This window comes from Spea bombifrons, chromosome 13, assembly GCF_027358695.1.
Source record: "Spea bombifrons isolate aSpeBom1 chromosome 13, aSpeBom1.2.pri, whole genome shotgun sequence".
In the NCBI taxonomy this organism is placed as follows: Eukaryota; Metazoa; Chordata; class Amphibia; order Anura; family Pelobatidae; genus Spea; species Spea bombifrons.
In genome coordinates this window covers 17,225,111-17,243,581 of record NC_071099.1, presented here as the reverse complement: position 1 = coordinate 17,243,581, position 18,471 = coordinate 17,225,111, and the positions used below count along the sequence as shown (strand labels likewise).

The window sequence follows — 18,471 nt, the reverse complement described above, 5'->3', positions numbered from 1 at the left end:
GCGATGGAACACAAGAGAACCTTTCCGAATTCTGGGCGTGTAAAAATATACCATTGAGGTCCAACGACATCAGCGCCCCCAGCAATCACAGAGATCTAGAGTTACGTATTTATAACAGTTAGCTTTTGACACGAGGGCTGGAGACACTAAGGTCTATAATCTGAATTCATATACCCGTTATTTAGTTTACTATAAATGTGGGAATAACCCTCAGTACATCAACATGGAGGAGGCGCTTGATAAATTCCCTTGTTGTTGTAAGGTAGCAACAGCTATCAGATCTTCCATAATGAGAAGCTCCAAGTTGCTTCTTCATTGGTGAATACCTAGAGGTGACATTGTTCATCCCAGGGCTGTTCTAGGACCAGCCAACAAAGAACAGGCCCTTTACAAGTTTTAATGGAGTGGAGTCTGGAGTTGGCCTTTCAAATTAGAAACCTCATTATAAGGCAGAGACAGACGTAGGTCGTTCTACGAAACTGGCTTCCTCTAAGAACGATGTCATAGCACCATTAGAACTAAACCGACGCATGACCTGTACCGTGTGTCTGAGTTCTAGAAGAAGGATTTCTGTGAATTGCTGCGAATTCTATGGAAACTAAGCACGCTCCGAACCCATTGAGACTGCTTGTGGTTATTAGACAGACGTGGACGGTTAGTTTGGGCTATGACCACCGAATCATTTGTCTTCTGACTCGCAACACCTCCTGGTTTGTAGTTTGTAGCCACAAAGCGAAACGTTTTGTGATGTTTTATGCCCTCCTGCGTGGATACTGACTGGCGAAGTATGAGAATATTTGCTTAAGCGTTCTCTGTCGACTTGGTCTATTCTAGTGATTAGAGAAGTATTGGCTAATACATTCTGCGCAGATAACCAACCATCCCCAGGCATGCAACTTGCATCTGACTCATAGGAAACTATTGACTTCCACTTTGACCCTTTTAACCCTTATCTTACACGGTACATTGTTTCTGAAGTTCTGCATCTCTGCTGTTCTTACTGTGGTTTTTATGGTTTTTCCGGAGCCTTGGGCTGCCTAGAATTTGCAGGGACGATGCTATGGCTACTTAGCCCCGTTACAAAGTAGAGATCTGCGCCCACAAACAAAAAGTTATTTATTAAAAAAATTAAAATGCCAAACTAGTGCTAATAAGAAGTCCGCATCGACTATCTAGATACCGGAAAGTTCCGCCGTCACAAAGGAGCCTCGCTGCAGCCACCGAAGACTCGCTAATGAATTTACTTTATGATGAACCTACGCTGGGTGGTAATCGCTCAATATTCATGCGAAATCTACCAGCGCTGGCGAGCGGACCCTTCAGAGGCGCAGGTACTGCACTGGAAATATACCTGACTCGGTTCTTTTTTATTTTTGGAAATGGGAATGTACTGTTTGCTTCCAGATTCTATCCGTCATTGAGTTGTCTTTGAACCCGGTAGAACTGGTGCAAAGTCGCTTCCCCTATAGCCAATATAACGAAGCACTAGAGGAATTTATGGCCGCTCTTTTTGAAGCGTAAATGAGGTTAAAGACGGTGGGATTGGGATTCTGTCGGTTCTGAATGTTCACAACCAGCCTTTCTATGTAACAGGTGACTGTTTTACACGGCGGGTATTGAATCTTAAAGGAACAGACCCCTAGGTTATTAAAAATATTGGCTTTTTTTTTTTTTTTTTACCTTTTCTTGTTTTTTTTTTTAAAATAATTTTTAACCAATGACCGCGCAAGGGCGCTTCTAGGGCGCAAGAACTAGTTCTAAACTAAACAAGGACACAGACAGTAGTGACAGACATAATACACACGCATGACACACTATCCCGTGCCTGTCCGACACCAACCCACCCCTCCGGAGTTCCCTCTGACTCTGCGGCTATGAATGTCACCTGAGTTCAAAATGCAACATTAACCCTTCCAGCACAATGCTGTTCGTATTAAGGATCTAAGGTTCTCTTAAAACACTAGTTTTTTTTAAAAAAAAATGTTTGAAGTAACCCTTCCAGTGCCATGCTGTTCGTATTAAGGATCTAAGCTTTTCTTAATGTTTGAAGTAACCCTTCCAGTGCCATGCCATGCTCTCCCCATGATAGTAGAAGGGAGAATAAATCTGAATAATGTAATATGAACTGGTTATAGAACGTCGGACAATTTGAATGCTATAAAAAGATAATAATAATGTATGTATAGTTTGTACGGATTGACAGGTTACAATCTCTAGATTGTTTCTGTTAATTGAATTGTTATGCCAATTACTACTTATGTCCAGTTTACCCATTGTAGAGTGCTATGGAATATGATGGCGCTATATAAAACAATAAATAATAATTATATATACATAAAAAACTCCAGAGAAGGTATGTGTGTGTGTGTATATATATTGTGAATATGTACGTAATATATATATATATATATCTATATATATAATTTGTGAATATGTATGTAATGTGTGTTTCTCTGGGACAGAGAAGAAAAAGCAGATATTATTTATGGGGACGGTTTTAATAAAAAATATTGTGTATAGAAAATGATTTTGTTTAAGAATCCTAAGTAATAATATTTTGATGTTGCTGGAAACCCCCTGGAGTTTACATCTTCTGCTATGGGGGGGGTAGATGGGTATACTGGGTTTAAAGGCAGGAGACTGGAAGTTTTTAGATTGCAAGCTCTGGGGTGCGGAACCCCGTTGAACAGCGCTATGGAATCTGTTAGTGCCATAAAAATAGTAAACTGTAACTTTTTAGATTGTAAGCTCTGATGATCAGGCTCCTCCGCAGCTTCTGCCTCCGTTGAGTCGTGCCACCGCCTGTGTAGTCCTGTTGTACAGCGCTACCGAATCTGTTGGTGCCATACAAGTAATGGTTTGTATGGTTGCAGGGCACGTGGGATGCGTAGGGTTAATGGAAGGGAGTTTACCCGTTTGCTTAACGGCCGGGAAAACCAATCCCGCGCAAAGGGCCGGTGTAACCCTCGCGCCGCACGCTGCCTGGCAGGGGCAGGGTTAAGCCGGAGGGTGGCAGGGCTGCCGTGTCTGCGGGGTGGGGAGCCGGTGGGAGGCGCCGGCAGAGGCTGAGCTCCGGATAAAGTTTCACTATACCCGCTATGGCTGCGGAGAGAGGAGGCTGCCGCGGGGACGTCTGACACGAATCAAGCCGCCCTCCTCTCCTGCCTGTCTGCCGGGACCCCCAGTAACCTCCAGGACCCCCACAAGGAGAAGAGTAACCCCGGGTTACACAGAGGATACCCCTGCACAGGTAATATGCCCCCAGCCCCTGAGCGGTTAGGTGGGGGCGCTGGGGACCCCCGTGACTGCTGCATGTTCTGTAGTTTATGGGTAGCGTTCTATACAGTACAGGGCTGTGTGTAACACACACACACACACACACACACACACACACACACACACACACACACACACACACACTGCATGCTGAATCACACACAAGTCTGATACAGATACACTTTAGTGTGTGATACAGTGTACACACACACACACACACACTATAGTGCTGATACCGTACAGGTGTGTGATACAGGTGTGTGTCTGCAGGTGATGGTCGGTGCACATAACACTCTCACACGCCTTTAATGTGCTGCACACAGCGGACAGGTACATGTCGTTTAAACAAGACATAAGTGTGCGCATGCACATGTGCTGTGTGTTGTTTATGATCTGTATAAATGTGTAACTGCGTCCTAGTGTTGTGTTACACTAATTTCTACTTGTGACACAGTGCAATGTGTTATATATATTGTGACATTTACTTGTGTATTGGTGATTGCAGTGTATACTGACAGCTGTGAGGATTAAATGTATGTATGGTATAACTACATGATGGTCACGTGTGTTACTGTATTTCATACAAAGCCCTATATAATGTGCGACATGCGTAATGCACATATGCTGCATACAGAGTTTGTGTTATTGCATTACATGTGTGTTACGTTTAACATCTGTATGCCTGCATTCTGCGTGTGAATTCTGTATGCTTATTATATATGTTTATACGGTGTGTGTGTGTGTGTATATATATATATATATATGTATATGTGTGCATACCCGTGTATATATATATATATATATATATATATATAGCAGATCCTCTCCTGCAGTGCTGCTCTGTCGCCTGTACATCTGTGTAATAGGCAGCATGGAATACTCACAGTACACACTTGCATGTGTCATATAGAAAAGCACGTGTCACATCATATGTTGTGTTTAGATGCTCTGTACACAGCGCGTCACCGTGTGTGTGTTATATACATTACATGTGCCCATATTGTGCAAAGGTGCATTATACAAGCCTTTATACATAGCGTAATATATACAGCGTGCGCTAGCATTACGCTGCATGCAGTGTTGGTGTTGTTGTTATGTATTTGTTTATGTAGAGTCGTGATATTCTGCAGTGCTGTATATGCACGTCACTTGGTATACACCACTATATTGTATACCATGTGGACCTGCACGCCACACACAGTGTACTCGTCGACACACAACACACACTGACAATTAGAAGTTATTATATCCCAGCTTCTCGCGGGTTGAGTTTTATTATTCGGTTATGATGCAGCTGAGACCAGCACACGTCTCTACAGCTGTGTATATATATCGCCCTCATAGGAGGAGACGTCTATAACTGCTTACAGCACGGACACAATGTACATCGTAAATACATTAAAAATACAATTACAGACCGGAAAAAAAAAAAAGCACCGGCGTGTCTTAACAAATTGTTTGTAGGCGAGTTAAGGTTTTGTTGTGCTGATTGTGTAAAAAGCAGTGTTTGTGGGTTTTTTTGTGTTGTGATACAATTCTGTTCCCGTCCATCATGTCGTTAATCGCATCATATAGAGGCAAATATTTGGCGTATGTTGGTATATACAATGTTGTGGGTGTAAGGTACAAATGTGTGATTTTTTTTCCTCCCTGTATAGAACAAATCCTACTTGTGAATTGGGCAGAAACTGGGAGTTCTGGATATTACCGAACGTAAATCAAAGGGTTTAAGAAAGATTGGCTCGAACCCGATGCCTGTGTAAGATCTGGAGGTAGACTATGTTGATGATGATGACGATTTTCTTATTATAAATGATAAGAGAAGCTGTACAGTTTGGGGAGAGGAGACGTCCATTGAGTGAGTCTTGGCGTGAGAGGTGGTTGGACCGTAGGGAAAGTGCTTTAGTGTCGAGAGTGGTATGTGGTGGTCTGATCTGTAGAAGATCTATAATACTTGATGTCACCGGTCAGGGAAAGGCGAAGTGTCCGTAGATGGGCACCAGTGTCCACAGGCCCCAGTAAATGTCCACCACGAGCGATGTTGGCGCTTCCCCCTGTGTCTGATCATACAGGAAAAGCTGAAAAAAACCTGTGGTTTAGTAAATAGTCTGTAGCGTGACACAGTGCCGGAGCCCGACCTCACTTCTGTTCTCGTTGGCACGAAGTGACGGCAGAGCTTTGCACGCATGGCCACCAAGCCTTGCTTTTGATTGACTTTGACTTTAGTGTAAAGATGTCTTTGACTGAACCAACGTTTGTAGAGAAAGCTGTGGAGCTGCGTAATGCGTCGTCTTTGGAACACACAGTAGACGCCCTGGCGGTTATACGTAGAAAGTGAGTCTGGTATAAAGTTATAAAACCTACTGTTTCAACATTACGACCATCAGGAGAGTCTCGAGGAAACTGGGCGGGGAGGAAGGGTGGCCAAACTGCGGCTCTTTCACGTCTGGCTTGCAGAAGTACATTGGTTGGACCAACATATTTTCATGCCAGCTCACTCAGACCCTTAGACAGACAACCTGCCAGTGCAACCATGCACTCTCACACTTACACTCCCTTAATGTTTCCTTACGCTCCCCACCGACCACCTCCATGTCCCTGTCTCCTTTTCAGCAACTCTGCTTCTTCTTTCTTCATTCCCGGTATCCACTGTTGCCCGGGCCTTCCGGAGCTCTTCCTTAAAAGGGTGGAGCTTCTGCGTGGGAGCGGGTATGCGTGGAGGCTCCGCCCTTTCGAGGAAGCGCTCCAGAAGGCCTGGTCAGCGGAGTTGATACTGGAGAGAAGTGGATGAAGAAAGAAGGCAAGAGAAGAAGTGGTCAGAGGAGGAGGTAGGAAGACATTGAGAGTGAGTGATCGTGAGAGTTTATAAACTACATATGGATACATTCGTAAAAAATATGCATGTCTTGCGGCTCTCAAGCATCTAAAGTCTGTCGTTTGTGGCTCTTATGTTAAGTAAGTTTGGCCAACCCAGGTATATTACTTGGATATAAAATGAATTATTGTAACTTATTTCATTACCAAGTACCCAGACTTTTAGTACTGCCCTTACTGCCTCCACAAAGATGGCGGATGCTTGGTGTTGCGTGGCACACAATGTGGGCATCGGGCTAATCCAGGCCGCGTGGGAATACTAAAATCCAGCGTGCTATAATCTGAGTGCTTCTCATATATGGTGCTCGGTTTTAAAGCGCTCCGTATCGGTGGGCATTATCATTAAAACACCGCATATTACGCCACACGGATAACGTGTAGCATTTGATGAATATTTTTTCCTGTGCGTAATACAATTTACGCAATAGGGTGTGTAATAGAAATGTTACGTGGAACTGGTATGTTTTCACAGTCCCTGGCTTAGCGGGATAGAAAAATTCATATATTCTAGGCGGGCCCCCGTGTGCTGAGTCCGGACGGGCCCCCGTGTGTAATAGAGACGCCATGATGGATGGATATTATGTTCTGCGAGCTGTACACGGTGATGAAGTGTATCACAATACACGTGAACACAATGTACAGTAACACAAGCTGGCGAAACAAAGGCCGTCCATTTTATTGCTCTGGGATCTTTGCCCTGCGAACAATTTATTTTATCCGTACAAAGTCCGGAGAGGAGGGTGGGGTTGGGAATACCCAGAACTGACAGGGACATGGCCGGCGTCTGAGATATATTTAGCGAGCTTTTACATTCTCCTCTTGCCTTTCACATCCATGCTATATTTGTTTGGTTAGTATACAGTGTGTGCGATTTGTGTTTTATAGAGGTGTGCTGTGAAAAAGCGGGGGCAACCACCTTATTTTCCCGTACCTGGAATTATAGCCGTATCGCAAATCCTGTTACACAACGTGGGGGCGATGGCCCTGCTCACAGCATTTAACAGAATGCGCTGCTGCGGTAGAAATTTGTTTTGTGGTTCCCGCAGCTCTCTGAGCCCTCCACATAACGCATGCAACGGATTGTCTCTCGCTTTCAGAGGGGCTACAGAATGCCGTTGTGGCTTTGCGCTTAAAGTGGACTTTTGTTTGCCTCCGTGTTTGTATGATATGTATAAAACTTTCACAAGTTTTTTTTTTGGACCGCTGTACATGCGACGGAGTTTGGTTCTGAAGTAACGTCTGATACATCATCGTGGCATCTGATTAATATATGTCATTGACGATGTATGAAGTCATCAGATACTAGCGTGATGTAGTAGCTGTGTGTGCAGCCCCGGACCGGCCATTGGCAAACTGGGAAATGCCCAATGGGCCAGTGCCCAGTACTGCCTCCCATGTACTGCTGTTGCCACTCGTGTGGTAGATCCTGTCTTTAGTGTGTGGCAGTTGGCACCCAATCTGTCTGTATGTGGAATCGCAAGTGGTTGGGGACATTAATGCCCCAGGTAAGGTGCCTAATTGGCGCTTTACCCATTCATTCTGTAACAGGGATTCCCCAGTGTACGGCATGCGTGAGATGTGGGGGTTTATTACCTTATCACCGCCTTAGACCAGACCTATGATAGACCCCCCCCAAACGTCTGCCCCACATTAAAATGCACACTGTGCCTTTAAGACATGACATCGTATCCCAGCGCAGTGCTTTCTAATGCAGGCTATGGAGCCTTTGCTGGGTTGGTGTAGCCGCCATAGTGTAAATGTGCTTGTTGATCAACGATCTCCCCTGTGATCGGCCCACTGAGCAGCGGGACACCAGGGGGCTGATCGCACAAGAGGGGGATCTCTGACATTAACGCGCTCCTTGGTCGCCGGCCCAGCGCGAGTATAAAGAGGCGCGTTTCGCTTTTAAGACATTTCAGGGTACAGAATGAGTTACGTTTCCCACTAGAAGCGCTAATTGGAAGCAAACGGATCTGTTTTTGGAATGCGGTTAATGTTTATACCTAAATATAGAGTCGCAGTCCTTGTAGTAAAACTCCACTCATGCGGAAAACATGGAAAGTCTTCTGCGTGTGAGAGTCTTACGTGTGTGTGGCCAGGGCGGCGTGAGACTCCGGGGCTGGCTTCAGATTGAGTGTAGTGTATTCTGCTGACATTACCAGGACTGGCTCAGACAGCGCTGGGTCCGTACCCTCAGATTTTGAGTACACACTCCGGCGGTGCTGGTCCTGTAATGTATGCCCCCCTTTTGCTTTCAGCTCCCTGCAGCGTCTTTAATGTTTTTCAAGGTTTGTCTTTTTGTCTAAAGAAGTCACCTGCCTGCGGAGCCCACGTGGAGCATCTCAGGGCAATTCCTGGAATCCGCATTCGTTTGAGTTCATCTCACCCTGTGTATTTCTAGGAAATTGTGCCTGGGGCCCACGTGGAAGGCATGTGTTACTAGTGGTAACCTTTACACTACGTGTACACATCTGTTCCTGTATATGTATGCTTTTTAAAAATTTTTATTTTTGACATATATTTCTAATATTTGTTGTGGGTGTGTATGTGCAGGGGTGTGTGTATGTGTAGTGGTGTGTGTATGTGTAGTGGTGTGTGTAGGGGTGTGTGTATGTGTATGTAGGCCATTGTAAATACATCGTAAATATGTGTATTTAGGATTCTCGCTCTTATTTATAGAAATATGTAGATTTTAGGAAGTGTGCTTGCGTGGAGTAGTTGCAACAGGAAGTGGCATTTTGTTGGGCACGGCTGGTAGTCACGCCAGGAAGTATGAAGTCAGGCAGTGGTTGGGGGTCTGGGAGTGGGTGGACAAAGCGGAAGCGGAGTCCGCCGTAAGGTAGAGAAGGGAAGTGAGAGTAGGAGAGCGTTGTCGGGTGCTCTGCCCCCTAACATGCATCCCAGAACGTTTTCCCTCCCTCCGCTGCCTCTCTCTTGTACCGGACCTATTTCCATCCTCCCTGACCCCGTTTCTCACCTGCGCTCACTTATTTGTGTGTTTCGCTTTTGTAACCTCTTCCCTATCACACGGTTCCTCCTGATATGGTTCCTTTTTCGTCTTATTTCTTTTTTTTTTTCTTCCCAGTGTCTATCTCTCCTCCACCTTTCTCTCTCTCTCTCTCTTACTTTCCCACTGTCCTCCTAACTTGTGATTCTTACTCCCCTTCTACCCCTTTCTCTCACCCCCCTCCATTCCCTTTGGCTCTCTCTAGAGGGGAAGGAACACCAACTTCCTGGAGAGAATCTCCAGGCCAAACATCTGAAAACAAGAAAAGAGACAAGGGGGAGAGAGGGAGGGGGGGGGTGGAGGCTGAGACAGGAGGAGGGAGAGGGCTGGCTTCACAATAGGTCTCCTGCAGCAATACTTTTAGTGAAGTATTTGTTACAGAAGTCCTATGTGTACAATCACACGTAGAAAAGGCACACACCAGAAACTCATTCATCCGCACACACATTTCCAAGCTACATGAAAAAAGAAGGAAAAAACTTGCTTAAAATCTTGCAGCGTCATCGTTGCATGCACACGGCGGTGTAGAGATACCTATGTACTAACGTAGTAGCTTCAGCTACACAGAGTAACGAGTATAGATACAACATTAAGCTGCAGGTGAGCAGCTGGGTAGTAATGCCATCTCCTTGTATTACAGGAGATCTTCGGCCATCTCATCGAGTGTCATAGTTAAATATTTTAATATTTTTTTTTATTTTGCATGCAAATACATATAGGAAGTCATGATCGCCCCCCCCCATGTGTTTTGCTTGCTCCCCCCCCATGCATACAGTAGTGCCAGGGGGTTTAACGCATGTTCAGAAATCACTCCCGTTGGTTTAAATTGGAGCACTTTCTTGCCGGTAATTGGAAATAAGCACAGACTCCAGAGCTCTGAAACTGCGACGTTGTTACTATTAAGTTTGTTTTGTTTTTTCCCCCCATTTTTTTTATTTTGGTTTTCTACGGTAAAATAATTCATATGTATGAGACTTTTTCTTTTACTATGCGTTATAAAGGGTCAGCCTCCCTGACAAAATTGGCCAAGATATGCCATTTAATGTTTTTTTGTTTTTTTACTTTTTGCTGGTTTTTCATTTCATTGCAATACTGAATAAACCTTCTCCCTCCTCTGACAGCTCACCCATAACCTCTTCTTCTTCTGTCTGTACTACAAACCCTTTTCTGCCATCCCTTAACCTTCTTTATCTCTACACTCCATTTGTCGGCACACTTAAAGCTCTCCCTGTCCTATATGCATGGTGTGCAAGTTTAATGGGTGGCTGTGCACTTCATGAACCCGGGTTACATCTTGTGTGACACGATAATGTCTAACCCCCTCCATATAGATCGTAAGCTTGCTGAGATCCGGGCTCTCTTTACCTAAAGTACCCGTTAGTCTGACCGTTCTAGTTTTTGTCAGACCCTTTGAACGTACGGACTGTAAGGAGCGCTACGGAGATTGTTATAATAATAAATAGTAAAGTAATAATAGTAAAGCAGTGACTGGGTTAACACCGTGGGTGGGAGAATTGGGAGCTATAATATCTAAGTGCAGCAGAAGGAAGGTCTCTGCCCTTTTGTGTGTGTGTTTATATATCTGTATGTGAAAATACACACAGTTTATAGAAGCGTCGGAGAGGTGTCCGAGGCCGCAGAATCCCTGGTGGGTTCGACAGGGTGTAATTTCCTGAAACCTCTCGCTTTACGAGCAAACGTTTCTGTTTCTCTCCTCACCGTTTCCTCTCTTCTTTGTTTTTCTGTCTCCATTCTCACTTTTCTCCGCTTTCCTCTTTTTCATATTTCTCTTCCTAGAGTTCCATTCTCTCGCATCCATTCTCTCGCATCCATTCTCTCGCATCCATTCTCGGTCTTCTGTTCTTTTTTAATATGACTCGCTTATCAGGGGTCTGTCTTTGTTTTTGTTTTGGGCTACCGTGGGCACAGTTTGGCCATAATTTTGGCCATCTTGGAAACCGTATTCCATTAGGTGTTCCTGAGATCTTTTTGCATATCCTTTCTTATGTTTTTTTTTTTTTATAAAGCACCAAGACATTGACCAGTCGTGCAGACATACAAGCTGCTTCTTCGTTGTTACCGATCCCTTTTCTCTCATAACTCTTTTTATTTATTTTTCAATGATCTTATAACCACAAGACAACCTTGTCTACATCAAGAGATGGGATTTGCCTTTGGCCCTTTGCAAGCGGTATCTCGATCCATTCCCCTCTACCATCTATAGTGTTAGTAAATTGATCCTACAGATGACAACCTTCATGATATTCCAGAGGATAACCCCCCCCCAAAAAAAAAAATACAAACTATTTGCACCATTTGATTCTTGGAAGGTCAGTGATTTTGTTTTTGGGGTTGCAGGGCTGCAAATAAATTCAGGCGTATATGGGATATGCATTATTATTTTTCCCCAGAAGTCCCGACGCCTCCCACCCATGGCTGTGTCGCCCACTTGTTTTCTGTAAGCGTCTTCCCTACGTTACTCCCCTTATTCTGGTTTTCTAGTTCTATGAGATTTTTATTTTCTTTTTAACTAATCTGTATTTTTGTCTTCCAGTATCTGATGCCTCTACAATCTTTTTTCCCCCTGCTTCATGAGTTTCCAGCATTCTATATTCGGATCTTCTACCTGTTTTTCATTTGCATTTTCTCTGTTTCTTGTTTCACGGTATTTCTTTATTAAGTGCCCCTCTCTTTGTTTCGTGGTGCCAGTCTTCCTGCCTCTCCTGTATCTCTCCATCTATCCTTGTTTCTGTGCCTCTTTCTTCTGCTGGTTTCTCTCCTCCCCCTCTCCTTAGTCTCCTGACTTACTCTACACATCTCCAATTTCCCCATTTTTCTTGGGTGGCTCATTAGCCCGGTGTAATTGAACTGTAAGGACGGGTCTTTTCTCACACCGCTGTGAGATTTACGACCTTCCAAGCCCTGAATAAAAAAACCCTCCCGAATCCCCCTTCCTGGCCGGCGTGTAATCAGCGTGATGGATCCATAGCATCCCACGCTGCAGGCATCTGTCCCTGATTCTACATGCTAGGATGGACTAGAGGAGAGGGGGTTGCATGGAGGAGGTAGTGGTGGAGATGCGGGATAACTGGAATGGAGACATTATGAGCTGATGTGGTGGAAATTAAGCGGGTATAGGAAAATCAGCAATGGCGTGAGTGCAGACCATAGAAACAAAGATATAGCAATAGAATTAATCAGAAGCTTGGATGGGGGATAGTAAGCGGCTTGAGCAGAGGAGAGACTGAGTGGTTTGGAAGGAGAACGTTGGGCAGTGGATGCTGAGACCAGCCTGGAAGGGTAGAGCTGAGGTGCCCAAAAAACTTTTGAAGGGCAAATGACCAGGGTGAATGGCTTGGGTATCAACAATGGCAGAGGCAAGAGGCTTGGAGAGACTGCTTTGGCCTGGGCATGAGAGCGGTTTGTAGTGGCCCTGGGCCTATAGAGGTTTCTGATTACCGTCGGAAGAAAGGACCGCTCTGAAGCCGTGAAAGCTTTAATGGCTTTAGTGTCTCATTCTGTGAGTCTTTTTGGGAACCAATACAACCAAATCCATTCTAGTGGCTTAAGTTGTGTTTTAAGACACAGCTAAGGATTGATTGATTGTGAAATGGTGGTCTGGTTCTGGTATAGAACTGGAGCCATATCTCACCTGCATTCAAGCACAGCCTCCCTGAAATTATGGGCTGTTTGCATTTTAATGTTTGACAATTTCCATAAAAAAAAAACTATGGATCCCATGGACAAATCATACAGCACCGTTCCTCGAGTGGTTAACAGGAATAGGCATATACGCCGCTTTTATTAAGGTTTTAGTTAACTCCGTTGTTGTTCTTCTTGTCTGTCTACTTATTTTATCTCTTTTCTATCTTTATGACATAAAACAGCGCATACACATAACAAAACTTAAAAAAAGCCGGTATTAAGCCTATGGCTGAAAACATAATTGTTCAAAAGCTGAATAACAATTGTATGCTGATAATAATGCCGAATGCCGTGCATGTTCATTGTGTTCTTATATTTGTTCATGCACGCAACACCGCAAATGCGAAGAATGAAAGACATGGGAGTGTGACAGCGTTGTGCCTTTAATTATTATTTTCTGTTCTCAGAGCACACACAGTACCCTCATAGCAAACGTCTGACTGAATACGCGGTATTCCTAACGCAGACAAGATTATGTATGACTGGTAAACCAAATATTCAATAAATAAATAAAAAGAAAAATTGAGGATATCCGCCATGTGTTTCTACATTTCACAATTGTCTCTGATTTATATTGAATAACCGAATAAATTAAAGGATATTGGGACTATGGAAATAGTCAAAATCTTCCAAACCCTAGAATTCATCGGAGCAAACATTAGGGTGTTCAAAAATCATCTTTATCACACAAAAAAGCCTTAAAAAAAAGAATGGTTGCATATATCAAAAAGTAATAAAATAATAAATTGTCAAAAATGTTTCACTTTTTTTTTTTCTTCTCCCTGACGCTATTTTACGTCCTCTGTCTTCTTTTCTATTCGTTCGCCTATCTAACCACCTGATATTCCATTTAATATCACTTTTATTTATTTTTTTATTTTTTTTTTAACTTTCTTCATTATTTCCTTATTCTTCTGCTGTTTTCTTACAGTGACCCTGAGCGGAAGAGTTTTGGCGTATAACCGCGAGCATCTTCCGTCACCGAGAAGTCCGATGTCGTCCCGTTTCTAACCAGCTACCCGCAGGATATCTCTAGTTCTCCTTTGGGAAAACGAGGTCGTGCTTCTAGACGTCTCCTGCCGAAGATCCTTGGAGTTTTTCGCTGTGGGTGGATCTAACGCTTTGGATTTATTGCTCCTGTGCACTTGCATTTGGGGGGTATCCCCCCTCTTTGAGAAACGTGTAGATGGAAGTTCAAGGGGCCTGACTTGGTCCAGCTGGCTGGACATTGAATAATGACTAGTAACGACAGCCCCTGCCCACCATCTGGGCCAGGACACATGAATGGATACCCCGTACCCCACTATGCCTTCTTCTTTCCCCATATGCTTGGTAGCATGTCTCCACCCGGGGGGCTACCAGGAGTGCAACACCAGCTACCCCTCAGTGGATACAGCACGCCCTCTCCTGCAAGTGAGTACCCCTTCCAGACACAATGCGCTGACATGTTTTTCGAGTGTTTATGCAATATGTGCTCTGTATTTACATTCTGTGTTTCCCGTACGTTATATTGAGTATAAACACATTTATATTTCGGGTTCCCGGTTACTAATACCACGAGCAGGTGACCTTGACCATTGTCTTCGTCAACAGAGTGTTTGCATGGTATGTTCGCCGGATCCGGGATATTACTTCTGTTTCCTTAATGTTCTGTATGTGAACTGGGAGACGATGCGGCTTTTTTAATGTAATATTGTTAGTATTCGCTGACCTTTCTGGAGCGTTTCCCTACCCTCACTCGTGTTAATGTTCTTATATTACCCGTGTTGTGTGTAGGTAATTGAGCCGGGTGCTTTTACCTTTCTTTTTTCCTTGCGTGGCGTTGCAGGACCCCCTAGATTTTAATGAGCTGATTAAAATTTATAGTTAGAAGTCTTGACAATTTTATAGAAAACTTTTTTTAAAAAAAAAAATTTGGTGTACAAATTTATGTGTTTTCTTTTCTTAAGTGATGATAAACAACACAATGGATATTATTTTTATTATCTCTTACTTCTGATATTCAAGTAATATTAATGTTCCCAATTATTGCAGATTCTTGCGTTCTGTATTTTTATTGTTTCTTTTAGTTGTTAGCAATGAGAATTCGTTGTCGCTTGGGTACTTGGCGCTCTCTTTCCGGAGTAATTTTCCTGTTTCCTGAATTGCCGATTCATTTTCATGCTTCCTGGCTGATCCGGCTCCATGCCGAGTCATTGGGTACACTTTTTGGACAGATGGGGTTAATGTGTCCTTCTTAAGGCGCAAGGACCCTTTATGGTCAAGAAGGTCCCGGATCGGTGTCCACCTTGGTCATATGCAGCGATCTTGCCAGCATTTAAAAAAAAATATTCATCCAAAATAATCAAAAAATTAGCAACAGGCGTCTCTTACCAACGTGTTATTTGCCATCCTTAACGTTGATGTTTTTGCTGCTCTTAAAGGGGACGTTTAAACCTCTTATTATTCTATAAATTTACTTAAAGATTATTTCGTTTACTTTAAAGTCAAGACAAATGATTCGCTTGTAAATAAATTCCAGGATATTTCTTGGCACGCTTGTATAGAAAGTAGAAGGGTCCAGGCTGCGGCGGTGAGCCGAGAATTCCTCGGTGTCAACAGAACAGGGCTCTTTTTGCATCACCTTAGGTGGCTTTTTCATGAACACAGGTGGAGACGCTGCTTTGTCCACCTGCACTCATACGAGGACAAAATGTCATTGTGCTCAGATCACCTTCAACGTCTCTGTCTGTATAGAGGAGCCAAAGAAGTATTCTCACCGCGTGTTCCTTCACGTTGTTGTGAGGCTTCTTCAGGGATTTGAGTGTTGAGCACAAAGTCTTTCTTTGTTGGAAAGGATGCTGAGGATTGACACGGAGTATCGGTTGTTGCTTTTGTTGTTGTGTAGGTCCATTATGTGACCCAGGTTTAGAGGAGGAGACCCCCCTTCTATTCGCAGGCCAGACTTTGTATTTCTTTAGGGGACGTTTGTCCATTTGGTGGTCTTCCAGCATTTTGAATGGTCCAGGCAGTCGCATAATAAAAAAATTACTTAAAGACTACTTAATGGAATGTTCCTATCCATATGTGTATGCGGTTTTGGATTACGTTGTAAAATCATTATTATTATGTATATCGTTTTGGCAATTTGTTAATGAATAATGACGGGGAATGGTTTTGAAGAAGCTTTGGAGTTCCTCTAAAGCCTAGAAGCCCGACATGCGCTCCGGGGCTTACATCACGTTGCGTTACTTTGTGCCCGGTAGCCCACATATAACATATATAATATATATGCTCGAGTTGGGGGCCATTAACATCTCCTGATCTGCCCTGGTCTTTCTGCCATGCGTTTATTGTCTACGGACCCAAATATATTGTCGTATGTAGGTTCTTGCACTACTCCGTACTGCGGTCCACAGAATCGAGCGTGGAAAGAAGCCCTGTGATGGCAGATTGAATCTCGGAGGATGCCGACAACTGTTGTAAAGATCGGGACAGCTGATGTTCGATGAGTGATAAAAATGAGTCAGGCCAGAAGCCGCTTTGTCAAGTGATGTCCATGTTGGGGGGGGGGGTGGACGTGCCGGGCTAGGAATGGGGAAGGGGTGTCTTTTGGTTACAGAGAGGGAATGCATGTGATGCGGTGATCCTAGAGGGGAAACACATGACTCTGGGCTGGGTAAAATATTCTAGAATTCATCGTTTCTATTATTGAAAACGAATCTGGGGAAAAAAACACAAAAACATCCGTTTCCAGGAGAAGAAGAAACAGAACTTTGATCATTGCTGCCTCCAGAGGCGAACGTAGAAGACCTCAGCGTTCTGTTTCACTTCTCTTTGTTGTGATAATTCACTTTAATTTGCCCTAACTTAAATATGATGTAATGGATGGATTCCGTTTTAAGTCGGGAAGCTCTATTTTCCTTTTTATATTGAGTAACCAACTGTATAAATTATATTTTTGACTGCTGGATCCTCGGAGGTGAAATTTGTGTAATTTTCACTATACCTTTTCTACAAGTCACAATTTGCCTCTGGCCTCTGTTATTAGTCCGATTAATGTTTTTCTTTCTGTCACTTAACATTACTCAGTCCGTGGGATTCTAGGTATTTGAGGGACTGAAATGATTGAATTTACCCAAATGCTTCCATTTTTAGGAGGTTTTAAAGGGAAGAGGTAGGTCTGCGGGTGAAGCAGACCCACTGATGGATGTGTGTGTGTGGGTATATGTATGTATGTGTGTATGTATATATGTGTGTGTATGTATGTGTGCGTGTATATGTATGTGTGCGTGTATATGTATGTGTGCGTGTATATGTATGTGTGTGTATATATCCTGCAATGTTTTTCTGCTTTTTGAGATCGGTATAAACTCCACGAAAGGCAGCGGCGGTACAATGGAAGGAGCCACATCTTCCCATTATGTGGTAATATTTCCTTCTGATAGAAAATAATCTCTGTCCTCAAGCAAGCGATAAATATTACGCGCTAATCGAAGTCCGGGGTCACTCATTGTATTCGTATAGACTTTTGTGTTTTTTTATGCACGCTTCGTTGTAAGTTTGCCTGTTTTTCATGGCAGTCACCGTCCCCATCGCTTATTTATAAAGGTCTTGCAGCTCTGTGCATCGGAGAAGCCGAGCGAGTGAGAGTTTAACACGTTTTTAGCACATGTAGCGCGTCTACTGCGGAGGGGTTTATACGGCGAAGGAGTCTTAAGTGTGGACGGGGCAGGTTTACGGCTCTCCTGGAGAAGACTGGGCCGAGGACCAAGTAAGGTCTGGGTTTCTTACAGAGAAGATAACGGACAGATTCCGGTCATGCGATGCTGCGTATTGGCTTTGTTTTGTGTAAAGTTTTAAAAATAATGAAAAAAAGCAAATGTGTACCCAAAGTGAGTGTCTCAGCAGTCAATAAATTGTCATCAAACTATTACTCCATATAACTCCTCCTATTACTCCATATGACTCCTCCCCACAACTGCTCCTGTTACTCCATATCACCCCTCCCTATAACTCCTCCTATCACTCCATATGACTCCTCCCCACAACTGCTCCTGTTACTCCATATCACCCCTCCCTATAACTCCTCCTATTACTCCATATGACTCCTCCCCACAACTGCTCCTGTTACTCCATATCACCCCTCCCTATAACTCCTCCTATTACTCCAGATGACTCCTCCCCACAACTGCTCCTGTTACTCCATATCACCCCTCCCTATAACTCCTCCTATTACTCCATATGACTCCTCCCCACAACTGCTCCTATTACTCCATATCACCCCTTCCTACAACTTCTTTTATTGCTCCATATAAGTATTATTCCATTTTCATTCCTATATTTGCAGTATACGCTCAGTCTGTATGTATAAGTGTGTGTGTGTGTATAATATATATATATATATATATATATATATATATATATATATAGTACAATGTATGTAATTCCTCTCTCTGTTCCGGGTATCACATTATGTATATTACCCGTAGATTGTTTGTAGCGTTTCACGCAGCGCTGTAAACCGGGATAATAATGCGTAGAAGGAGACCGATCTGAACGGTGAAACAGGAGGGATGAGAGCGTCCTGCTCGGCAGACCTTCCAACTCCTCCTGTTACCCCAAATAAC

The 18,471-nt window shown here is 43.6% G+C and overlaps 1 protein-coding gene across 1 annotated transcript in view; it reads left to right on the top strand.

Moving 5' to 3' along the window:
- Positions 1-3,091: 3,091 nt before the first annotated feature.
- RARA (retinoic acid receptor alpha) overlaps positions 3,092-18,471 on the top strand; it is a 47,097-nt gene continuing 31,717 nt past the window's right edge. The window contains exons 1-2 of the mRNA XM_053452981.1: positions 3,092-3,250; positions 13,794-14,275. Of these exons, the coding sequence (XP_053308956.1) occupies positions 14,098-14,275 (178 nt within the window). The 5' untranslated portion in view covers positions 3,092-3,250; positions 13,794-14,097. The remainder of the gene's footprint in view (positions 3,251-13,793; positions 14,276-18,471) is intronic.